Source organism: Pyrus communis, chromosome 8, assembly GCF_963583255.1.
Source record: "Pyrus communis chromosome 8, drPyrComm1.1, whole genome shotgun sequence".
NCBI classification, from domain to species: Eukaryota; Viridiplantae; Streptophyta; class Magnoliopsida; order Rosales; family Rosaceae; genus Pyrus; species Pyrus communis.
Genome location: NC_084810.1, coordinates 14,814,195 through 14,830,343, shown reverse-complemented (window position 1 = coordinate 14,830,343; position 16,149 = coordinate 14,814,195). Strand labels below are relative to the sequence as shown.

The 16,149-nt window shown below is 41.9% G+C and overlaps 2 protein-coding genes across 2 annotated transcripts; both read left to right on the top strand.

Moving 5' to 3' along the window:
- The first annotated feature begins 3,109 nt into the window (after window positions 1–3,109).
- On the top strand, window positions 3,110–5,379 carry LOC137742019 (ferredoxin, root R-B1-like). Its single transcript, XM_068481750.1, has 2 exons — window positions 3,110–3,236; window positions 4,770–5,379. Exon 2 carries the CDS (start codon window positions 4,778–4,780, stop codon window positions 5,237–5,239), a length of 462 nt encoding a protein of 153 aa, XP_068337851.1. The 5' UTR covers window positions 3,110–3,236; window positions 4,770–4,777; the 3' UTR covers window positions 5,240–5,379.
- Window positions 5,380–13,580: 8,201 nt separating this feature from the next.
- Window positions 13,581–14,113, top strand: LOC137743007 (uncharacterized). Its single transcript, XM_068482931.1, has 2 exons — window positions 13,581–13,850; window positions 13,994–14,113. The coding sequence occupies exons 1-2, from the start codon at window positions 13,581–13,583 to the stop codon at window positions 14,111–14,113; spliced, it is 390 nt and encodes a 129-aa protein (XP_068339032.1).
- Window positions 14,114–16,149: the final 2,036 nt, after the last annotated feature.

The window sequence follows — 16,149 nt, the reverse complement described above, 5'->3', positions numbered from 1 at the left end:
GCTTGAAATGATGTTGTCTAACTTGAAATGATTTGTCGGCCATGCATATCTCTAACACATTCTTTTCTGATTGAAATGATTACCAACCACCTTGGCTAGCCTTCTAATGTGAATATGCCATGCTATTAAAAAAAAAAAAAAAAAAAAAAAAAAAGAGGTTCCATGATTTTACCACGATAACCTGTGCCGAGCACCTATTCATGCTCGCCGAGCTCGACAAAAAGCTGGCATATAGATATATATTCTTTTAGCAAATAATAAAAGTGGATGAACCATATCAGGATGGTCTTGTCTTGAATGATCAACGAATGATTCGATGCCACATGGGATGTTCCTCGGCCCCCTTTATTTTCTTAAGCATCGGCTGAGTAGCCGAATGGTTAAGAAAATAAATTCTTCTTCATTTTTTTAATTTTTATTTTTATTTTTTCTAACGAAAGAAAATAAAAGAGACCAAATCATGATCAGAAGGAAGGCAACAATGCTTTATTCCAAGCCGAGATCTTTTTATATCAAAATTCTCAATTTGATTTCGCTTTAAGCTGAATAAAGAATCATTTCCAAATACTTTTGACTTGGTGAAATATTTTTGATTCTCAATCGCCGAATGCGTTGAACAATTATTAAGCCCCTCGGGCATAATAATTCCGCCAATTTCGACTTTTAACTTGAACAACTTAGCAGAATGGGATTTCTCTATATCGACTTTATCGCCAATAATCATATCGATTGGCATAATTTTTCCGGCTAGGCCTATGTCTCGGCCTTGTTCGTCATTGGAACACTCCTCTGACGAATTATTTTCTAAGTCAATTTTTGGCTCAGAAACTTGAATTTTTTCTTCTAGGCTGACCGAACTTTCAATCTCGACCGAAAAAATGGGTGGCCTAGGTTTTTCTTCGGCCTTCTTGACAATTTTTCTAGGCCGAATTTTGATTGTGGCTGGAGCGGAAAATTGCTCCCATCTTCTAGACAACTTCTCAAGGAGTTTTGTTTTCTTCTTGTAGCAATTCTTTACTTGGCGCCAAATCTCATCCAATGGAACCTATTTGAGATATTGATCTATCATGTGAACTTCGTAGTTTTAGCACTGAGTCCCACTAGGCATGCCAAAATGTTGACCCTAAAAACTACCAAGCATACGTGGCACACAGACCGAGTAATTAATAAGCTAACTACGTCTTTCGGTTGTGTGCGGGGCGTGCCAACTCGTCGACCGAGTTCGGCCGGGGAGTAAAATATGTTGATGTGGCATTGGGCGCGCTGCTGACTTCTTAATCTTGCGACTGTGGTCAAGGAAGGAACACGTCTCGGCCTTTCGATTCTAAAGCCTGAAGACAAGGCTGCTAGTTCTGTGAAGTTCAATATCAAATTCGGCTTTCAATATGCCGAATGTAGTAACCTGTAACATCTCACTTCACCGAGAAGGCTAATGAGATGACCTCTGCCCATAAGGATTTGAAAATCCTTCTCGACTGAGACTTGGATAGATAATTGGTCGGCCTTGACGCAATGCTGCTTATCCAAACTTAAAGTGTTCCGTGGTCAGCTGATTCTACGGCAACAATGTTGTTTATCCAAACTGAAGATATCACCAATTGCCTTCATAGTGCTGTTTATCCAAACTGAAGATGTGTTGGCGGAAAAAAAAAAAAAAAATCTCGAGGTTGTTGAGAGGTTTCGTATAGAGTGAGAGTTTACATAGTGCAGTTTGTGTGTTGAATTGGAGGGGCTCTTTCCGTTGCCACTGCGGTTTGTATTTATATGAGAAAATTTTCTGTTTCGCACGGCCTGGATAATAAGCAAAGCAATCCTGAAGACTCTGTAATGGAATATTCTAAGAAAAGTCATGACCACAATGCATATCTAGCCGACAAATGGGGACTCTAAACGCTAATCCCGCTCCAACCAGAAGACTCCTTCTCCACGTTATTCGTCTAAATGCACTCAGCGACTTAATTGCAAATGGAAAATTAATTGAATTACCATCTCTGACAACCAATTGCAAAGTGTAATCATTATCCCACCATCACTTCATTACCTTTACACCAAATGGATAAGAATGGCATATCCGCATGCTAATCATCCAATATTAATCGCATCATTGTGGTATTTTTTCCACGTGGCTCTGCATGCAAGCTAAATATGCAACTCTTGCAACTAATTAAATACCATTTGGATAGAACTCTAATGATGCACGACATTTCACATAACCTCCTCTGCATGGAGCTTTACGCCACAACTATGTACGCTTTAAGATAATTACTATGATAAAAAAAATAGTAATGTCAAGAAAAATCTCTGATCATCTGACGGTTGGGAGCTATGCCCATTCAACAACCTTAATTGCACGAGCCGATGATGTAATTTTGAGTCCAAATAGTAGTGCTCTATGACGTTATGCTTTTCACTGGCATGAGAGCTTCTCGTGTTAATAACGTGTTGTGAAATTGAAGGTATGTGGAATAAAATAAATAATACACAATATTTATGAGGTTCAACAAGTGTGCCTACGTCTTTAGGGTAACAGTAGTACTTTATTTCATTATCCGAAATAATAGGAGTACAAAATAACTTTGATTATTTTCTCTCTTCTCTCTAGCTTGCCTCACTGGTTTTTTCTTTTGCATCTCTCTTCATTCTTTCCTTTCTTTCTATCTCTTTTTTTTTTCTCTTTTCCCTTCCTTTCTTCCGTATTTTTCTCACCTCACTTCTTTCTTTTATTCCTCAATATTTTATAGACAAAAATCAAGACCTAACAAACCCATCATATGGATTATTTGACTACATTATGAGAATCAAAGTCATCAAGTAAAGTAAACTTTAATCATCCCCCGAGGTCATTTTCAATAAGCATTCACACTGGCTTTTTAGTGGATATTTACTCCGCTTTTATAACATATACATATTTGTTACATATTACACCCATACTCTATTTTACAAACTATATATGGGACAAAGTGACGATCAAGTTTTGTTTGGGGGCAAATGAATAAAGAAAGTGAGGAGTGTGTGTGTTTGGGCCTTTTGGCTGGCGGCTTTAATGGCTTTCCGAATATGCCAAAGGCCATCCCTTTCGAGTCCCGGGTTTTACAATTCACAACTTCTCTCAGACTCTGTCTATATAAATAGCCCTCATAAACTATGACGACTCCGCCGAATCAAAAACATCCCCACCCATCTGAGTGTTTTCGTTGACCCTCTCATCTCTCCTCACCGAACCCTCCCTCTCACCCGTAAGCCCTCTCTCTCTCTCTCTCTCTCTCTCTCTCTCTCTCTCTCTCTCTCTCTCTCTACATGTTTGTATTTGCATGTCGTATTGGATCTTTGGTATTTGAGATTTGATCTTATTAATGGGTGCTTGTTAATTGGTAATTGTTCTTTTGAATTTGGGTTTTATTTTTGGGGTTCAAAAATTTTGGGGTTTTGCTTTTTAGATGAATAATGATTGAAAACTAAACACAGGGTAATGAAAAGTTGAAAGCCGCAAGGGTTCAAGCACCTTTTTTTTTTTTCCTTAGATCAAAGTTCGTTTCTTTTTCTTTTTAATATCATTTGTTTTGGGTTTTTAGAATATAATTTGTAATCATCAAGGTGTATGTTTTGAACTGAGAATTAGATTCTAGAACAGCCTGAGCTGCAGTTTGGAAATGATATGATTTGATTTGTGTTCTGGGTCGAATTTGGTGAAAAAATTTCGGTTTCGAAATTTTATGTTATGGATGTTTTAAAATGGTTAATGATGGCAAGTGGGTGCCTACCACAATGGTGGAGATAAGTGTTGCCCTTGCACCACGGCATAACATCTATCTATCCATTGACAAAAAATGGTCACTGATGGCATCTGGTTGAGAAGCAAAACCGTATATTTGCGTTTAGTTTTATTTGTAGTTGCTTATAAACTTTATTTTTTGGGTGGCTTTATTGTAAATTTCACTTTTGTGTCTGTCTCCTTGCTCCTTTTGTTAATTAGATGTTGAAATAATATCACTTGCAGCAAATCATAAAGTTGGCGAATTAAAATTTGTTTCATGAGTTCCTATGAGTGCATTAGGCATGTGTTATGATCACGAAGTTGACGGTTTCTTTATATCAGACGAGCTCTCGTGAGAAGGGTTCCAATTTTCAGTGCTTGGTTTGAATAGTGGATGCATACTTTTCGTACAACTTCTAGTTTTAGAAGTAATATAGCTGTTTGAGATTTAAAGCAACAACCTTTGTATGCTAGTTTACCAAAACGGGGGCTCGAGTGAAGAGCATAGATCCATGAGCTTGCTCCTTCTCATAGTGCCCCGGACACTGATTGCCTTGCTGTCTTTCACCGGGGATGGTTTGGTTTCATCCTTTTATGGTTTTTCAGTGCAAACAAGTAATTCTGTTGACTGCAAGTATCACCCATCTTGCTCAGTCGGGGTTGTTGGAGTGACGGTCTGAAATTCAAGAGCAGATAGTGCTGTATAATGCTAATCTGTAACGCATCCAAACTATGGGTAGTGGTATAGGTGTTGAGGGCTGCGGCTGATTAGGTGTTTGAATGGTTTAATTTGTTTCATCCTGTATATATGCATTTACTTGGTTGTTAGTCGATATTGTGTGAATTCCTTCATGTTATAATTTGGTGCTTAAATGCCGTATCCCTCATTTGATATTGTCGTTAACGCAATTTTACTTGTCATAATTGTTAATGATGATGTTTATGTTGATTCACCAGATTCTTTTCTGTGCTTGAGCTTTTACTAATCCTCTTCTCCGTTGGTGTATGAATTCAGGGCTAAGCATGTCAGCCATGGCAACCGTTCAAGTTCCCTCCCAATGCATGTTCAGACATGCGCCCCAGAAGCAGTTCACCAGTTCAATTGTGAAGCTATCTTCTCCCCTTGGATCTGTGAAGAATATCTCCAAGTCCTTTGGCTTGAAGGCATCCTCAAACTTCCGGGCATCAATGGAGGTATACAAGGTGAAGCTGATTGGGCCAGATGGTGTGGAGAATGAGTTTGAGGCGGCGGATGATTGCTACATCTTAGATGCAGCTGAGAATGCTGGAGTTGAGCTGCCATATTCCTGCAGGGCTGGGGCATGCTCTACCTGTGCAGGGAAGCTGGCATCGGGTTCAGTAGATCAGTCCGATGGTTCATTCCTCGACGACAACCAAATGAAGGAGGGTTATGTGCTGACTTGTATATCGTACCCGACTTCGGACCTTGTGATTCACACTCACAAGGAGAGTGAGCTGTATTAGGTGGTTTGCCGTCGGCATAAGTAGAATTGTGAAAGAACGTGTTATTGTCAAGTCTCTCAATCATAGACCTTCCTTTTGTTCTGTTTGTTGTGGAATCGTGTATCGCCGTTAACGTTAACGGTTGCTGTTTTATTGGTTTCTGTCTGTGGCTCTTGAGTTTTTGACACATTTGGAGATACATCAATTTAATGGTTTTATGGCATCATCAATTTAAAACATGAACAAAAGCTTTCACAGAGATAGTCACCTATTGAATTGGGGTCCCAATTATAAATGGAACAGGATCCTATCCGGATCCTCGTTGTGAGGATACTAGGAATTGGTTTATTTCATCCATTCATTAGTCATCTTGTAGTTAAAAATCATTTTGAATTTTTTATTTAAAATTTAATATAAACAGTACTTAATGAAAGTTGGCCGCACAAAGTACGACGAACGGCTAAGATGAATTGATCCTTAGGATCCTCACAAAGAAGATTGGAGAGGATCCTCATCCCAATTAAATCACCTTTAAGATCACTCGATTAATTGACCATTATTCCCACATACAACACCACCATTCATTAACGAAAATTATTTTTGTACTAGTTAGTTGTTAGGAGAGAGGGATTTTGTGGAGATTGAATCCAAATTAGAGCGTATAGACATGATTGTTTTTTACAATTAAAGCTTTCCGTAAGTAAAGTACTGTATGCAGAATTCTTCATTAATTATGTGAAAATTTCAAAAATAAATGTAAGAGTTATTTTCTATTCTGAAACTAATTAGTTATGTGACTAAATTATTTGATATTCATTAGTTAAAAAAAAAAAAAAAAAATTGAATCTAAGAAGAGTACCAAACATGAAAGTTCGAATTAAGACTTTTAGTAAACTTGTAAACCGATCAAATTCGTTAATCCTTATGAAAATATATTTATTAATCTTTAATACTAAACTTGGATGGGATTCAAATACCGAAGTAAAAAGCCCCTTACTAAATTTCAGGCTTGTTTGGAAGTGTTTTAAAATGATTGAAATCGTTTTTGGAAAAATTGATTTTAGGTTAAAAAAGCACTTAAAGTGCTTTTTAGAATTGCTTCTTGCAGGAAGCAACAAAAATGTGCTTCTTGTAGAAAGCACTTGTAGTGCATTTTTCAAGATCCACTTAAGTTTTTACTAATAATTGGTTTTAAAAACATTTTTACCAAAATAGTTTCTTTTTTTATTTTTTATTTTAAAAACTTCTAAACGAGTCATCCATACCTAAATAATTGAACTTAGGAAAACCAATTACTAGAGCTTTGTATTTGTTTAGAACTTGAAGCAAAAGCCCACTGGGCTTGGAACTGCAAATTTCAAATTAGATTTTGGTGGGTGCACCAGGCCCATTCTCGGTTGTAATGGCCAGGCAAGAAATGTGGGTTAAGCCATTGTACGGGTCAATGCCAACAAATAGAAAAAAGAGGTAGAAAATAGAAAATAGAAGAACTAAGGTGTTTTTTTTTCTTCTTCTTTTGTCTTGTCAAACAATAGATTTTGTTATATTAGATGTCAAATTAACCACTGAAGGAATTTGAATCCAGGCCGCCATGCAAGTACAACGTATCTCCACTATAGTAAAGGCCACTTGTGAATAACTAAGGTTGAGTTTGAAAAAAAAAAACACAATATTGTTGGCATCAACAATTTTCGAATGGTCAAAAGTCAACTCACCAATTTTTATTGACAAAATTGTTAGATAATAAGTTAGCAAAATTTCAGGACGGGCTTCACCTATCCAGGCCCCTATGTGGCTCTACCCCGTGGAAAAGTGTAAGACTGTGGTAATTTTTTTTTTTCTTTTAAACAAACGATATCATCTATAATAAGAAAATGAGAAAGTAGGTTAAGCTTTGCAATAGGCTAGCCATAATAATGTGGTTCAAATTCACCTTTGGCAAGAATCGAACCTAAGACCTCTTACTTACAAATGAAGAGAAATATCACTAGACCATAGTACTAAGAGAAATACCACTTATTTTGATTTTTTTTTTTTTAAGAATAAACGATATTCTACATTAACTTATTTTGATCTTCCTTTCTTTTTTTGTTCTTTTTTTTAATTTTTTTTATTTTTATAATAAGCGATATTCTACATTAATTTATATTGAGAGGATAATGAGAATTTAAGTTCAGAATAGAATAAGTTAAAGAAGGCCTTAATCACCAAGATAATTCACTGCTAATGTGGAGCGTAAAATAATCCCAAAAATTCTAGAGGCCACACATGGACTTTTATTCTAAGAAGACAAGATTGCCCTCAATAAATGGGCAGGCTTCTCAGATGCTCTCATGCGTAACTCACACCCCTGGAGATCTCAGCAGCTAAATAGCTCACCTGCCCTGGGCAAAGAATTAAAGATAAGGATTAATTACCCAAATCCTATCTTTAATACATTCCCAATTGAATATTGACTCCAATCAAGTAAGTAATCCTAATTTAAATCAATTAGGGATAATTACTCCATTGTCTAAAGATATTATTTCCTATTAAATATCTTGGGAATATTTAGAGAATATCTCTCCATTAAACACTATATGGCTAGCCTTAGCCCTATAAATACCCCATATTCTACCAAATTTTCAAAGCTTTGGCAACCCTAAAAAAGCCTTAAACACTTTACTCTCTCATTGAAACTAACTTAGGCATCAGAGATCTGTTGACCTAACCCCCTCCCATCTCATGGGTGTGTAAGGCTTAGGTCTCTGATCAAAGGTGCTGATTGTTTTGCAGGTGCATTTTCGTCAAGACTGAAGATGGGGGAAATTTGAGTCGACACATTGGTGCTTTCATTGAGAGCTGATTCAAAATACTCGAAGAAGCCTCTTGCATTTGTTTCTTGAATTTTCTATTACGTTGAATTTCTCACACATCGTAACAATTAATTTTTCTGAAAAAAAGTTTCTTGATCAATCCTTGGAGAAAGGATACAATGGTAGGAAATTCAGAAACTACAACGAACGGAACGCCGTATGTGCAAGGATTTGGACCGGAGAGTGAAGACGAGGACATAGCCCCACGACAGAGATCCTCAAGGCTCAACAGCCACTGTAAGGCCACCAGGCCATGGCACCACTGCGGAGATGCACCACCACTATTGCCGTGACCCAGCAGCCACTGTATGGCCACCAGGCCATGACACCATTTCCATTGCCGCTGCCCTTGCAGCACCGCACCCAACCAAACCCTCGGCATAAGGCCCAGGTCCATTTCCAAGCCTATGGGCAAGAAGCCCGGCCCATTGCGACATCAGGCCTTACTACACAGTAGGCCCAAAACCAAGCCCAAAACGCGGCAGCTCAGTGGGCCTAAGCTCAAGCCACCCAACCAGCAAGCCAAGATGTGGCAGTCCAGCGGCCAGGAGGGCCCACGACCATACATGCCCAAAACGAGTAGGAGCTGGCCCAACGCACCCCGTGACCCGCTCTGATGACCCGGCCCGTGGCCCAATCCATTCCAAGGCTACCTCCAGCGATCCAAATTCTGACCACAGGTCCTATGATAAATTCAGGGTTACTTGCCCCTAACTTTCCTACAGGAACGCCCGCTTTGGGCTCAAGTTTTGTACCTGCAATCCACTATACTTCCACCACCCATGGAGACGCCCATTTTTCAAACTCTTCCAATCCAAATGGCGAGCACCACCTACCACAGCAGGTCGCCAATTTAACGAACGCCTTCGCGCTGCAGACCACCTTGGTGAACCAAATCCTCGAGCTTATCGAGATGTAGCGCGCCCCAAATGAGGTGTCTCGAAGCAGGACAAAGCCAGAAGAATGTAACTCATTCCAGCAACATCAAGGCAAATAGCCGCTCAGCCTGCCACAAACCATGCGTTCATATAGTGTGCACTCTTGTTTAGGCCTTCAGGGAAACGTTTTTTCCTGCCTAAATGCATATAGAAGCGTTCATTCCAGACTCGGCTCACGAGTCAGTGTGCACTCAAGGCTGGGTCCACACTCCGACGAGCGCTCAGGACATTCCAAGCGAAGCGTCCACACGAGCTAAGTCCACAAGGAGATCCTCCCATGAGGCAACGGAGTAGGCAATCGCATGATGCCCAGAGGAGAGCACGAGAGCAGTCCAGCTCGAGTTCCACTGGCAGCCCCCGCTAAGTGCGACGGCGAGCAGCACAACATGAACCACGTGCACAACAACTGTAATACAGACGAACGGGACATGCCAAAAAGCAACAATGAGCGGCAGGTCAGCACTGGGGGCAGTTGGAGGCTCTTCTGCCCTCACCGGGAGCAAATCCAAGAGGAAGTACAAAAGCTTGTAGCAAAGCAGCTGCACGGATTCCAGTGCATTAACACTACCGACGATGTCATTCGTAAAGACGTGGCCAACCTGAGCAGGTCACCCTTTATAGATGAGATCGAGGAGACAAAGCCACCACGAAAGTTCATCCCACAACATTTCACCTTATTTAAGGGATATGAAGATCCGGACAAGCACTTGATACACTACTGAAGTGCCATAACACTCTACGCTAACAATGACGCTCTCATGTGCAAGATCTTTGCCACGACGCTCTAGGGCGAGGCGCAAGACTGGTTCCACACCCTGTCACCACATTCAATCTGGAACTTCAGCGAACTTTCCTTAGTTTTTACTAAGGAATATTCGTCCTACTGCTCGATTAAAAAGAAGTCAGACTACCTCTTCAACATGAAGAATGACCCGAAGGAGTCACTCTGCACATATGTCAAGAGATTTGAGGTGGAGAAGGCAAAGATTGTCGAATGCGATGATAGCATCACATGCTCAGCATTCTGAAAGGGGCTCCCAGCAGATCACCCACTTTTCGAAGAATTGATTATAGGCAAGAACTTGTCCCTGGCAAATTCTTATGCTTTGGCAGAAAAACACTCCCTCTGGGACGAAGAAAAATGCTCCCAAAAGCCGCCTGAGCAGTCGCGCAGAGATGCGGAACCTACTCAGAAGAAGGCGAACGATAAACCGCTCAACAACAAAATCGAGCCAGGAGACAAACGCAAGGACCGGTCCCCAGCAAAGGGAGTCACATCGCCCAAGACATACACCAAGTTCTCGATCCCAATCAACCAGATCGTTCACAATCTTAAAGATAAATCGTGGTTCAACCTGCCGCAACCTATGAAAAAGAACACCTTCAAGAAGGACTAGACAAAGTACTGCACATTCCATAGAGGTCCCGAGCACGTAACCAACAACTGCACCATATGGAAAACGTACCTTGAACAACTTGTGAAGGAAGGCAAGTGTGACCAGTATGTCAACAAACCAACTGCCAGACCAAGGCAAGAAGTAGATGTCGATGCTGAACCTCCAACCAAGACAATTCAAATCAACAAAATCTTTGCTGAGTCTGAGCATCTAGGGGCCACCAATAACTCCAAGAAAAGGAAAATCCAGCAGGCAAGATTGGCTTATCAGGTTCAAGCCATAGATGTTGTACCTGGACCAATCGTCGACTTCACTAAGCAGGACGTTGAGGGAATAGACTTTCCCCACGATGATGCCTTGGTGATTTATGTTCAACTGGCCTACACCATCGTTGACAGAATTATGGCGGACAACGACAGCTCAATTAACATCCTACAATTGTTAGTCATCCAGAAGATGGGTCTGGAAAGCACGATCCAACGTAAGGCGAAGGTCTTGATTGAATTCAACAAACTTACTTCAATCGTCATTGGCATTATCACACTCGACGTCAGCAACCCACCGATTGTCATATCGCAGACCTTTATGATCGTCAGCGACCCATCTCCCCATAACAAGATACTGAACCGACCCTGACTAGTGAAGATTAGAACTGTGACCTCGATTGAGTATCAAAAAATCTGATTTCACATCCCGTATGGAGCAGTCAAAGAGATCAAAGGCGACCAGGCCATATCTATGCGATTCACTGTACAAGTTCTTAAGGAGTCGAAGAATAAGTCATTCGCCCCAGCAATAGCAATTGAAGTGAAAGACGACTCTACCTCTGCCAAATAGCAATTACAGCAGGCAAGTCAAGAAGATGGTGTCAAGGTCGACAATGCCCTGGAAAATGAGTCATGATGGAAACCCGAAGAGGACGTCGAAGACATCATTCTTAACCCTCACCAGCCAAAAAATACGGCTAGAATTGGCTCACGTCTGAGCCCAACGAAGAAGGAAGAACTCACAGCTTTCCTTAGGGAAAATCGCGATGTTTTTGCATGGTCACCCTCTGATGTGCCCGATATTAATCCAACAATAGCTTGCCACAAGCTGCACATTGACCACGCTACCAAACCTGTGATCCAGAAAAGGCAACATTTCACACTCGAATGAGTGACGATTATTGAGGCGGAAATCAACAAGTTACTAGAGGCCGGATTCATTGAGGAAGTAGTACACTCATCATAGCTGGCCAACGTCGTGCTAGTGATGAAAAAAAATGGCAAATGGAAAGTATACATGGATTACACCGATCTCAATAAGGCATACCCTAAAGACAATTACCCGGTTCCCCAAATCGACCTGCTTGTTGACTCAACATCCTGGAACCAGCTGCTCAGCTTTTTGGACGCGTACTCAGGCTACAATCAGATTGCCATGCACAAGCCTGACAAAGAAAAGACCACATTCATGATTGAGCGAGGCATATACTACTACAAGCTTAACCCAACCAAATGCACTTTTGGCGTCTTCTCAGGCAATTCTTAGGGTACCTTGTAACCCAACGAGCAATCGAGGCTCATCCAAGGCAGATTCGAGCGATCCTGGACATGAAATCACCCACGAATCTGAAGCAAATCCAAGGTCTGATCGGACAAGCAGCCACACTCAATCATTTCTTCTTGCGATCCACCGACCAATGTAAGCCATTCTTCAAGGCAATAAAAAAAGGCGCAGAAGGACAAGTGGGACGATGAGTGCGAGAAAGCATTTCAGGAGTTGAAGCAGTACCTAACATCATCTCCACTACTATCTAAGTTGGAAGCAGCAGAGAACTTATACATCTATCTGGCGATATCAGAAGTAGCAGTAAGCTATGCCCTTATATGAGAAGAGTTGAGGGTCCAACTGCCTATATTTTACACATCCAAAGTTCTCCTCAATGCGGAAACCAAATACCCGAAGATTGAAAAACTAATTTTGGCGCTAGTTGTTGCAGCTCAAAAGCTCAGACCTTACTTTCAAAGGCATTCGGTCATCGTCATGACCCAATACCCACTACGATCAGTTCTGCATAGTCCAGACACTTCCCAACGAGTCATGAAGTGAGCGTTAGAACTGGGCCAATACAACTTAGTATACTAGCCCTGCACAGTGATAAAAGCCAAGGTGTTAGCGGATTTCATAGCAGAATTCACCCCAAGCCTGAAGGATGCAGCAACACAGCCCGAAAACGCCTTGGAGGCAGTCGAGCACGTCATAGCCATACAACCTTTCTTAATGGAGATTTTTGGCGTTTGCGAGTTGATGGATCATCCAACCACCAACGATCGAGGGCATGCGTAGTTATCACTACTCCAGATGGCTCAATGCTCTAGCAGGCAATCACTCTAAGCTTCAAGGCGTCAAACAACAAAGCAGAGTATGAAGCCCTATTAGCAGGTCTCCGATTGGCAAAAGACTTAGTGGTGAAAAAGCTCGTGATCTATTCCAATTCCCAGCTAATCACCAACTAAACCTTAGGGGAGTATGCAGCAAAACATCCAATGATGGCCCGATACCTAGAAAATGTATAAGAGCAGCTAGCGACGTTGTAGGTTTACAAACTCACTTAGGTTCCACAAGCAGAAAATGCCTACGCAGACGCATTAACAAGCCTAGGCTCTGCGCTAAACCATCAGCTTAGGCGCTCCATCCAAGTCGAGTACTTGGAAAAGTCAAGCATAGATGAGGAACCAGCAGTTGAGGTGGCACAGATCAGCACAACCCCGAGTTGGCAAAATCCTATCATCTACTACATAGTCAATAAAACACTTCCCCCAGACAGACTAGAGTCTAGAAAGCTTTAAATGAAGGTAACGCTTTACTACATATGGAACGACATATTCGTTCGAAGATCCTTCTCAGGACCACATCTCCGCTGCCTATCGCCTCTTGATGACCTGAAGATTCTTAGCTCGATCCACGAAGGCCTATGCGGAAACCAATCTGGAGGCCGTTCCATGGCGTAAAAAGCTCTTAACGTTGGTTATTACTGGTCAACCATGCATAAGACACCAAAGGGTATGTACAAAGGTGCGATAGCTGCTAACACTTCAACCCCGTGTCCGCATTACCTGCCAGTGAACTCTACCCACAGACAAGCGATTAGTCATTCATGTAGTGGGCAATTGACCTGGTAAGACCAATGCCACCTTCTATTAGAGGTAGAGGCATGATGATCGAAACGACCGACTACTTCACAAAATGGGTCAAAGCCAAACCCATAACTACAACTACCCAGATGGACATAGAACACTTCATATGGAAGAACTACCGTTTCGGCATCCCACACTTCATCGTCATCGACAATGGTTCGCAGTTCGTGGGCAAAGACTTGGCAAGATTTTTCAAAAAATATGGCTTCAAGCAACACATGTCCACGCCTCGATACCCGCAGGGCAACGGGCAGGCTAAGGCGTCCAACAAGACCATCCTCAATTGCCTTAAGAATACCTCTCTAACAAAAATGGCTAGTGGCTAGACAAGCTCCCCCGTGTTCTATGGGCATTTCGCACCACTAAAAGACAAGTAACTGGCGAAACTTCATTCTCCCTGAAGTATGGTTCTGAGGCGATTATTCCTCCCAACGTCGTGGTGCCAAGCATCAACACTGTACTGCCGAATTTCGAGCAAAACGAAAAGGAAATGTCCACCAACTTTGACCTGGCAGAGGAATAGCACAAGAAGGTTATCACCCGCATTGCGGCCTATCAGCAGCAGCTCATCTCCAGCTACAACAAGGGGGAAAAAATCCGACAGTTCCAGCCAGGAAACTTAGTCCTCAAAAAAGCCTTCATCACCGCTCGACGGGAAAGTTCCAAAAAGATAGCTCCTATCTGGGAAGGTCCGTACAAAATTAGTCGAGTAGGCAGAAAGGACAACTACACCCTCACTACTATAAGCGACAAAGAGATCGACAAACAGTGGAATGCTTACAACCTGAGGAAGTACTACGTGTGATCTCCTACTAGTTATTGGACCCCATTCAAGACAAAAAAGTTTGAAGACTTAAGCAGCTCAACGAACAAAACCTCACATGCCGAGAATTATTAGATGTTATGTCATTACTGCCTACGAGCAAAGTTAATAAAAGCCTCTATTTTCAATTAAGATTGAAGGATTTATTCATAAGCCTAGGCCAAATGCATAAATAAATTGACCTACCATGTGACAAGCAAAAGACGCCCGCTGCCCCGCAGACATAGCATAAACTCCAGTGTGAAAGGGTAAACTAATTCCCCAACATCCACATGGGTTAGCTCTCCGCGTAAACTAATTCCCCAACACCCATATGGGTAAGCTCTCTAGCGCGAGAGGGTAAACTAATTCCCTGACATCCACATGGGTAAGCTTTTCAGCGTGAGGGTAAACTAATTCAGGACTAATTCCTCGACACCCACATGGGTAAGTTATTCAACGTGAGAAGGTAAACTAATTCCCCAACACCCACATGGGTTTGCTTTCTAATGCGAGAAGGTAAACTAATATGGAATATCCAGACATGGATGAGTGGTATGACTACTCAGTTTCCTTTGAATACAGCAACCACCTGGGCTGGACGACTCCCAGAATTGGCCACGATAGTTCTTCCCTTAGGATAGACTTAGCCGACTTCAATTCTGCAGAATGCCAGGTCTTTGACTGAAAGAGACGCTAAGTGCAGGACCTCTGCCCATGAAATAGTTCACGTGACTAGATGCTCCATCCTCAACGTGCAAGTCTTCATGAACGTGGCTTGGTCTTAAAGTGTTGCAATACAACTTACGTAACCTGCGGAATCAAGCTATAGCTCAGAAGGATATGGCATCTGAGGCACGATTCCGCCTACACCTCACGCCTAAAATGCCTCTGAGAGCCAGGGATAATGCCTGAAGTGGTTACGTGAGTCGCCTGCTTCTATAAGTAAGACGCCTGGCCGACGACCCAACGGTTGGCAACCCAAGGCAATCCATAAGCTGAGACTTATGCCTACTATGACTACGCGAACTTGCCCACTTACTTAAAAGCAGCACTTCCAGCCGACAGTCTACGGCTTAAGTTTTGTTGGAACAAAGCCGAGGTACCACTATAGTGGATACGTAAACCTCATTTGCTTCTTACGAGAAACATGAGTCTAGCTGATGACTCTATAAGTTAAACACTTCACAATACGCCCTAAGAGGGCCAAGGCTTCAAAAGCCACTCAAAAGCCGAAATACAACCATAGTGGCCACAAGAACTCTTCTGCTTTCTACGCGAACCACATGTTTAATCGTTGGCCCTATAGGTTAAAAATTTTGCAATATGCCCCAGAAGGGCTAAAGCTCACGAAGCTACCTAAAGCTAAGATTCACAGCTATAGTAGCTACGTGAACTCGCCTGCTTCCTACGGAAACAACGAGTTCGGCCGTATGCTCTATATGCTAAAAATTTTGCATTTTTCCTCTTGTAGGTAAAGCTTTATAAGCACCAAAGCCAAAACTAAAGCCTAAAGTGACCATGTGTGTCAACTGCTCCATTGAAGTAGCCAGCTCAACCGCCCGTCTCACGGTAAAGTTTTGCAAGTCTCTTCAAGCAGGCAAGGCCCCAAAAGCCTCAAAGTCGAAACTAAAACCTAAGTAATGACATGGGATTAACTGCTTCATTGAAGCAGCTTACCCAGTCGCCCGTCCTACGGTAAAGTTTTGCAAAAGACATGGCGAAATAGAAGGATTAAGTAAAAACAAGGAAAGTTG

Bases quoted from the DNA above. Each gene is read 5' to 3' on its own strand.
- LOC137743007 (XM_068482931.1), top strand. From the start codon at position 13,581: ATGCCACCTTCTATTAGAGGTAGAGGCATGATGATCGAAACGACCGAC. The intron at 13,851-13,993 runs GCGTCCAACAAG...TTCTCCCTGAAG, and splicing joins AGGGCAACGGGCAGGCTAAG to TATGGTTCTGAGGCGATTAT.
- LOC137742019 (XM_068481750.1), top strand. From the start codon at position 4,778: ATGTCAGCCATGGCAACCGTTCAAGTTCCCTCCCAATGCATGTTCAGA.